Raw genomic sequence first — 9,114 nt, forward strand, 5'->3', positions numbered from 1 at the left:
CACCCTCTCTCCTCTCTCTCTCTCTTCTCTCTCTCTCTTCTTTGTTTCGAAAAAAAGTAAGATGAGAACTTTGGAAATATTTACATTCGTTTTAGTTTTTTGGGATTCAATTGAAAGTTTCAAAAAAAGTATCACAAGAGCACAGAGAGAAAACCAAAATCTTTTTGAAAAAGAAGAAGAAAGCCAATGGGAGGAGGAAGAATGTGTTCGAAAGTGACTATGAGAAAATGGAAGCAAGATGAAAGAATGATGGAGAAAAAGATATAAAGATAAGAGATCAAATTGAAGAAACTTGAAGAGATGGGGAAAGTGTGTGAGAATGTGAAGAATGGAATGTTCTGGAAAAAAAATTTGAAAAAGATGAAAACTTGTTAATCGAAGTTTCGTTCAGCGGAAATAAAGTATTGAGAGACAACGGAAACTGAAAAATAAACGAGAGGAAGTTTTCAATTATCTCAAATACTTTTTAATTGAATTCCAGAAAAAATTCCATTTTTCTGGAAAGAGTTTGGCGAAGTATGATAAAATACACAAAAGAAGGATTCTGGGAAAAAGAAGAAAAGCCGAAAAATGGTCAGTTTGTCGTTGTCGTTTTGAAGAGAAAAAGATGAAGGCGAGGAAAAAAAAGAAGTTGATGTGTGCTTTTACATTACGGATGCACACTTTTCCGTTTTTAGGAAAAGAATAAAAGAAAAAAGAAGATAGGAAAACGAGTTGGCGTCAACCAAGAAGACAAGTCATTGTGGACCATTGATAACATGAAATTTAAAACATTGGGGGACAGTTTTTTCCCTTTTTCAGTTCCAAGAGAGCTGGGTTTCACTTACTTGGTGTGAGTTCCTGGTTTTTTGTGATTTTTAAGCTTGAAAACCTCTCAGTTTCGAATCCCTCAAAGTCTATGATTGTAAGGAAAAACGAATCATAAGAAAATTTATTTCCTGGAAAATTATTAATGAACTACAAAACGCATAATTTATGATCCAGTCTGGATCACGGTAACCTGAAAAAACTTGAATTTGGATTTGTTTCAATTTCTAGGTAAATTTTCTACAAAATTTTTAACTTCTCCACTATGCAAGCTGAAATCAAATATCGTAAGCACTTTAATAGAGTGCCACCCAAACGTTCAACTTTGAGATTATATATCTCCCTGCAAAAGAAATATAAAAAAACAGTCGACTGATAAAATATTTTTTATAATTTGATGAAAATATTGTCAGTGGATCACTTTTTGATATCTTTCACAGGATTCGAGATAAATTGGCTCGAAGTTGAAAGTGAGGAGGGTCATTCTCAATTACCAATCATCTCAATTCCTAGGCAAGATATCAGAAATGTATCAAATGACAAAACACTGATGATATTATGATAAATCTTTTATCCGTTGACCACTATTTTATATCTTCTACAGGGGATGAGATATATGGACTCAAAGTTAGCTTATTGGTAAAACACTCTATCCGAGTGTTTGCGGTTCTCTAAAATTTTCAAAGTAATAAAAGTTCAGAATAGGTCCCACAAAAAACCAAACCTTCTCATACGACCTCTTATACAGTTCACCTAGAATTCAAATAATCTGTTCACAAGGAAAAATGTGTCTTTTCTGACCACCTATTGAAAAGTAAACGATGTGACATGGAAAAGAGAATGAAAGGAAAGAAAATAAGGAATTGATTTGGGACAAAGATAAGGAATTGATTTGGGACAAAGAAAAGTGTCGTTATAGAGGAAGTGCAAAGTGGGGGGGGGGGGGGTTCAGTTTCAAGACGAGTCAGTTTCAAGACGAGTTATTTTTCATCCCTTTTCTAAACCACAAAAAATAATGAGGTTCCTGGTCAGTTTGTTCTTTTGAAACTTTCTGGTATCTCGATGAAGTTGGTTCAACTTGAAATGCAATAAGAAAAAAAAGTCGAAATGGACAAAATGGAGAAGAGAGAACAGTCAGAATTTAACAAGGTCATTTGGGTCATCGGTTTCTTTTCTTTTATTTTCTTTTTTGAATGGTGTGAAAAAGAGAAAAATAGAAAAAAAAAGAAAAAGAGAATTGAGTTCCAAATATAAGGTTTTTTCAAGAACAATATTTCCTTTTTGAGACATTTTTCGACGTCTTCTTGGCGTTTCTTTCCGTCCATTTTGTCGAAAAAGTTGGTTGGGGTTCTCGAGGGACTGCGACTACTGAATCGACCGAGAGATCACGGGAACACGTATAGAGTGGTCAGAGAAACAAACAAAAAATTGGGACAGAAAGTGAGAGAGTATGGAGAATGGTGGATGGAGGAGACAACGACCTTGTGAGAGATGATGAGAGATAGAGCCATAATGATGAAGAAGAGAGAGGCATAGAGAAAAACAGAACGAGAGAGAAGAAGAGACGCTATGTTTACTGCCATCTGCAATAGTAGTCATGACAATTTCAAGTCTGGATAATTTTTTTGTTGATGGAATATGACATATTTGCCTTTTACATTTACCCCACATGACTGTATTGTTGATTGTTTTTGTTTATACATCAAGATTTTTGGTTAAATAAGGAGTTTCAAATTGTATTCTTCCTTCTTTAAAAAATGTGCAACTTAAAGAATCGATTTCCATCTGTTTCATAACCCTAACTTATTGAAACCCTACCACTTTTTTATATTCCCATCGCTGTGCAAAAAGGCGGCTGGCCGAGGCCGGCCGCGGCTTTTTTGTGAAAGCCGTGAAAAGCCGTGGCTAGCCGAGGCCGGCCGCGGATAGCCTCATGAAAACGCGTAAAGTGAAAATCAATTAGTTTTTAAATAATTTCGTTTTTTTGTCCTACTTTTCAAAAAAAAATCTACGTTTCTCATGAAACAATTATTTCAAAAAGCCGTGAAAAGCCGCACGGCTAGCCAGGGCCGGCCGCGGCTTCTTCAAAAATTTTTTCTGAAGCCGCGGCCGGCTCGGCCGTAGTAAAAGCCGGCCGTGGCACAGCCTTGATTCCCAATCAACTTAATTCAATGGTATTATTCTTTCTGAAACATGACTCTTATGAATCCTAATAAAATCCAAACGTTTTTAGAACAATTGATTGTTTTACATTTCCATTGTCCCAGAATCATAAAGTATTAATGCTCATATTTTCCCTTCTCCGAAAGGTATCCCGATATTTTATTCATACAAATTCTTTTTTTTCGAACGTTCTTTTTGAATTTCCAAAAAATCCACACCTTCATATATGTAAAAAGAGCCCTAGCGGGCCTTCGTGGGCCCTACCATAGTGTCTCTTAGAATCAATATTTTTGGACCAACTCAATTATATGTGATAGAACTCAACGAGTACAAAAAACGAGACTAATCGGAGAACTGTCTCTTTTCTATAAACAAAGTTATAGACAAAAAGAACTGAAAAAAACAGGACCATTCCCGGATCAGCCACTTTATGATTTACAAGTTTCTTCATAGATAAGATAAAATTTTCCAAAAAAGATCATTTTGTAGTACTCGTTGCGTTCTGTCATATCTGATTGATTTGGTCCAAAAACCTTTGATTCTAAAAGAAACTATCACAGTGCCCCGTTTACAAGGATGCACCCTATCTCTGAATCTTCAATTTCAAATTTCTATTCAAATTTCTTAATTATTTTCCGATTTTTCATTTTCTTTCTATTCCTTCACAACTGGTTGTTCTTGTTGGCTGCTTCTTCCCTTGCTTCACCTTATCGATTTTTCCTCCTTCTCCCTTTTTCGTAATATTTCAGCTGGTTTCCAAATGACACTTTTCTTTTCTATTTTTATATAATTTTGTCTATTCTAGTCCAATCGATGAGACTATTCGTTTCTTAACCACTACATGAATCAGTGAACAAACATTGACGTCAAGTCATTTCAGGAATCTAAAAACAAACATTTTTCGCAAGAAACAATGAACACGGAAACTGTCGCTGAACGTCGTAGAAAGGTAACCGAACATCAAAACAAACACAGAAACTCAAAACAAGAAATGAGAATCAACATCCAGAAATACCGGAAAACCTAAATAGAAGAGCCGCTCACTTTGAGCTTTGTTTTGTCACTGGACACATTTTTGATATCTTGCATAGGAATTAAGATACTTGAGTTCAAACTTTACAGTATGGGATCCCTTCTAATACAGGTTCTACGATAGTTTTATTTTGAAATCTTTTAGGTTCTCGTTGGAGAGCTACCACCTCACTTCCTTCGTCTTGCTGTTCCAGTTCAACAAGTTGCTGAGCCAGAGGTTGTCCAACCACGTATCGTGAGCTTCGTTCCTCCGAACACTCGCGGACGTCTCTCTGTCACTATTCTCGAGGCGAATCTTGTCAAGAACTATGGACTGGTTCGAATGGACCCATACTGCCGGTTAGTTGAGAAACATTTGCAGCTAAAAAAGAGAAATTGTAGAGTCCGTGTTGGAAACGTTGCCTTCGACACGAATGTGGCTGCCAATGCTGGTCGTTCTCCAACCTGGAACCGAACTCTGAATGCGTACCTTCCAATGAATGTGGAGAGTATCTACATTCAGATCTTCGACGAGAAAGCGTTCGGACCAGACGAGGTCATTGCTTGGGCTCATATCATGCTGCCATTGCCAATCTTCAACGGAGATAATCTTGAAGACTACTTCCAATTATCTGGACAACAAGGAGAAGGAAAAGAGGGAATGATCCATCTTCACTTCGCTTTCGTTCCAATCGACTTGCCAACTCCTTTGCCGGAAACTCAACAAGTTCAGGAAGATGCTCCAGCACCGCTTCGTAAGACCTTTTCAAAATACAAGAGCTGATTATTTTTATGATTTTTCAGCAGTGGAAATCACAGAGGAAGACACCAAGGAGATCCAGGAGATGTTCCCGACGGTCGACAAGGAAGTCATCAAGTGCATTCTTGAGGAGAGAAGAGGTGATAAGGAATCTGCTGTCAGCGCAATTCTGGAGATGACTGCGGCCACCGAGAGCACCTAAACTGTACGATACACCCATCCAAATACCGACCCATTCTAGTCGTACCCGATCCAGCTTTTCTTCGAATCTCTTGAGTCAAATCAAAACTTTCCCGTTCATCACAAAAATATTTATCGAAAACATTTATTTCATGTGTATCAATAATTATTATTCTGATGTATAAAGTTGGCAAAATATTGTTCAAAGAGAAAGAAAAATTCAACAGGAATTGGGATTTGTCAGACAATAAGATCTAATTGTTTCGGTACCAACTCAATCCAGAAATAATCACAACTGCAAAAGAGGCAAGAGAAGAGGTAATGGCCAACCAGAAGCAGTAACCGAAACCCTGAAGCCTTAATTTGAAAAGATTAATTTATAAAAATATCAAACCAACCAAAGTGGGAAGGTACGTCTTTCCTCCGAATCCACCGGCAAAGAAACAATAGGCAACTAGCAGCATCACGGTTAGAATAGCTGAGAATACCACATCAACAAACACGATCATTTTCAAGTCTAATGGAATTCTGTCAGGTAGAGCGCTAAATACCAACAATAATTATGAATAGATTCTTATGGAAAACTCACATTTGTGCAATGGTCCATAAAACATACAAGAAGCAGATAATAAGAACTAGATACATGACAACTGCTGTTAACCCATACCACCAATCAGCGTTCTGAAAAGCAGGAAATAGATGCTGGAATATACTTTATACAAACCGATGGATATGGAATAAGAGTAGAGTATGGAGGGGATGTTCCAACAACAAAACCATGTCCAGTTACTATCACCTCGAACGATCCCGATGTCCATCCTGAAGGAAATATACTTTAGATCATTGAGAACATATTCGTCATTTTTTTAAACTTTTTTCCTTACATTTTTAGAAATTCCTGCTAGTTCAAAATTAAGGTGTGGTATCATGAAATGTCTTATCAATTGGGTGAAAATCAATAAAATTCAAAGGAATGTAAATTCCTGTAAATACTCTAATAGAACGTCACCCTCTAAGCACAGCTCAATCAAATTCTGTAAGAGATATCAAAAACCATCTGACTATAAATTTAGGCATCTATGGTTATCATCAACTTATTATTGTATGATTAGGCTTTTCTTTGAAGGTTCGGAATGATATAACGAATCCTGTAATAGAAGCCCGAACCTTCTACTTTGAGATCAGTTATCTGATTACTGTGAGAAATATCAAAACTTGGTCAACGGACAAATTATTTTCCATAATACCAAATATTTTTTCAGTTGACAGATATTTGTTATCTTTCACAGGAATGGATATGATTGAGCTCAATGTTGGTGGTTTGGATGGGCTTCTATTAGAGGAAAAAGGGATAGATCCACTTATGCTTGAAAACAGTTTAAAATTAAGGTTTTTTTTGAAACTTACTCGCTCCAAATGCAGAAATCACAATAAGTTGAATTGTGACGAGCAGTATAGCCAAGCTCACTTTTCTTGCTGTTTTCAGATCGTCCAAGAACATTCTGAAATTGGGTGGGTTTTCTAACTATACGAATCGTTTCATAACATGTAAAATGAAGAAGGAAACTTCGCTTATCACACTTTTGACTTAAAAGTGAATCATAAAAATGATGGCGATATTGAGGTTGAGACAGGGTGTAATGGAATTTTATTAAAAATTAAAATTTTTAAAGAATCAATTTTTTTGATTTACCCAGGCCTGGTGCGAAACTTTTTCGTTTCTCTGTAAACAACTAACAGTTAAACTCGCATGATGCCGATCAAATCGAATGAGTCAACACATGGAATGATGATTATTTCTCGTGTGAGTGAGAAGGGAGCATTTGATAAAGTACCGATAAGCATTCTCTTCGTTGCTTCTCTCTTTTGTGAAAACGCAACAACTACACCAAGATACGTTTATTATGTCTTGCGTTGTAGACTTATGAAACGGTGTGAACATGTGTTTAACTAAAAAAATAGGATAACAGAACATTGATTGCACATGCAGTTTAGTAGAATAGATTTCTATAAAGAAGAAGAAATGGCACATGATAGAAATTTTAAAGAATCATCATTAATCAGGTTCTGGCGTTTTTCGGTTGCCTTTGTTCATTGTTGCGGATTGTCCGTAAGGAAAACGTCTTCCGACTCTTTCAGATTTCTTTTCCACTCCTTTGGTTTGTTTGGTCTTCAAAGTGGGTGCATCAACGATCGATTGGTTCAGAGAATTGAAAGTTGTATTGCCAAAGTCGCCGGGTTTCCAGAATTGTGAAGCAGCAAGAAGTTGCAGTTTGTGGTGGTTGCCACAGAGAATTCCAAACTGATCTCTGGTCATTTCCGGTGCGATCTCGTAGAACTTGTCCGACTCATCGAATCCTTCTGGCATGTAGTCCTTCGGAGCATCTGATTATCAAATTGAGAAACGGATACTCTTCAATCTCAACTCACGTTCCGTAAAAGAAATTCGGAAACTTGCATCGGTATCAGCGGGAAGAGTTTCCAAGTGCTTGATACAACGATGAAGCTTTCTAATTGCATCAACAAAATATTGTTTCGTAGTTCCCAGATCGGAAAACGTAGCGCTGGCAAGATTTTGACTGAACACATCAGAATTGATACCCCTACAGAACTTGATTTAGCTCATAGAAAATCTTCAAAACTAACGTATCAACCGAGATGCTGATCTGGTCTTCTTCTCCATACATCAGTCGAAATGAGAATACTTCCTTCACATCTTCTTCATCAGGCTTTTGGTAGAGAACAACAGCGAACTCTCGCAGATACTTATTGACAACGGCTTGCTTCAGCGCGTCTATTTTCTTGATTAGTCGGACGGAAACCGAATTCTCTTTTTCGAATACCGGAATTTGGAGCTTTTCTATAATACAAACCATAGTTTCGAAGTTGTCAATATACCCAAAATACCGATTGTTCGTGTCTTGAAGTGCTTTTCGCCTAGAATTCCGCGCTTGTCCAGAATAAAAGCTGATGTGATGCTTATGAATCGGTGCACAAATGTTGCAGAGTTTTTCTCAGTTTGGATGTCTGCCGGAAAGGTTGACTCCCATTTAGAATTCGAATTTACTGTGGAAGTCCGCTTAATCGCCGGATGAGGCGACATGCTTGATATATCGGGGGTCAACCTGTAAATGTTTTAATGGAATTTTTTCAATTTCGGGTTATTCAGTGAGAAAGCAAATCAGCACAAATGCTGGATTTTCTTTGTATAAGAAAAGCCAGCAATTTTGCTGATTTGCTTCCTCACTGAAACCGCGTTCAAAGTTAATTTCCAGGAGAAATTTCCTGGAAAAACCTTTCCAAAGCCGTCATTGTTTTCCAGAATTCCAGTAACACTAAACTACTGCAGCACTCATTTTGACTGTGTTTTTTCTGTTAATTCATGTCGATTTACGGCGGGTCTCGAAACGGAGGCCTCTGGAAAACAATGGCGAGACCGTACGAATCGGGGAGACACCCAAAAGCGGGAGACACGAAAGCGGGAGACGAAATTGCTTACCGTACCACCGTTAATTCCCAAACCGAGAGTAACCAAACGGCCGAAAACGATGTTCAGGAGCATAAAAAAGGTCTCAATTTTTTTAAAAACATATTTTCATTTATCTCGAGTATTTTATTCACAAATTTACTGAAAAATTGCCTAATTTTTTACAACGGAACGGTTGATTACGGTAAGCAATTGTCCTTTCGTCTCCCGCTTTCGTGTCTCCCGCTTTTGTGTCTCCCGCTTTCATGTCTCCCGCTTTTGGGTGTCTCCCGGATTCGTACGGCCTCACAATGGCAGCTTTGGACAGCGTTTTTCCAGGAAATTTCTCCTGGAAATCAACTTTGAACGCGGCATTCGGTAGAAAGATTACGGTGTTTTGCACCGCGTCCATCAGGCGACAGTTTTATATTATCGAAATAAAAAGGGCAAAATTTATTGAACAGCGCTCGGCTTCACTTACAAAACTTAATCGGTTGATAACAAAATGGCAACATAGATGAAATTTCGAAGGACAAAAAATACAAGAAAAACTCGAAAAAAAATACGAGACAAACAGAGACCCCGCAAATTCTGTGTAGAACGTTTTCCGGGGAAAAGTGGGCGGCGTCGAGAAAAGTGCAAAACCGTGCCAGGGTTGCAATTTAGGCTCCGCCCACTTTTCCCCGGAAAAATTCCGGGGAAAAGTGGGCGGAGCCGGGGGCGGAGC

The 9,114-nt window shown here is 37.8% G+C and overlaps 3 protein-coding genes across 3 annotated transcripts; 1 reads left to right on the plus strand and 2 right to left on the minus strand.

Annotated features, from left to right (window-relative positions):
- Positions 1–3,883: 3,883 nt before the first annotated feature.
- On the plus strand, positions 3,884–4,943 carry Cbr-tli-1 (the record flags this gene model as incomplete). Its single annotated transcript, XM_045238112.1, has 3 exons — positions 3,884–3,919; positions 4,148–4,736; positions 4,786–4,943. 3 exons carry the CDS (start codon positions 3,884–3,886, stop codon positions 4,941–4,943), a joined length of 783 nt encoding a protein of 260 aa, XP_045092055.1.
- A 232-nt stretch (positions 4,944–5,175) lies between these two features.
- Positions 5,176–6,422, minus strand: CBG02240 (the record flags this gene model as incomplete). Its single annotated transcript, XM_002639744.1, has 5 exons — positions 5,176–5,271; positions 5,320–5,464; positions 5,511–5,602; positions 5,646–5,740; positions 6,329–6,422. 5 exons carry the CDS (start codon positions 6,420–6,422, stop codon positions 5,176–5,178), a joined length of 522 nt encoding a protein of 173 aa, XP_002639790.1.
- Positions 6,423–6,977: 555 nt separating this feature from the next.
- Cbr-him-3 lies at positions 6,978–7,797 on the minus strand (the record flags this gene model as incomplete). The annotated part of the gene is made up of 3 exons (XM_045238119.1): positions 6,978–7,306; positions 7,352–7,500; positions 7,568–7,797. The coding sequence occupies 3 exons, from the start codon at positions 7,795–7,797 to the stop codon at positions 6,978–6,980; spliced, it is 708 nt and encodes a 235-aa protein (XP_045092056.1).
- Between the last annotated feature and the right edge of the window lie 1,317 nt (positions 7,798–9,114).

The sequence above is a fragment of the Caenorhabditis briggsae genome (assembly GCF_000004555.2).
Source record: "Caenorhabditis briggsae complete genome, chrI, whole genome shotgun sequence".
NCBI classification, from domain to species: domain Eukaryota; kingdom Metazoa; phylum Nematoda; class Chromadorea; order Rhabditida; family Rhabditidae; genus Caenorhabditis; species Caenorhabditis briggsae.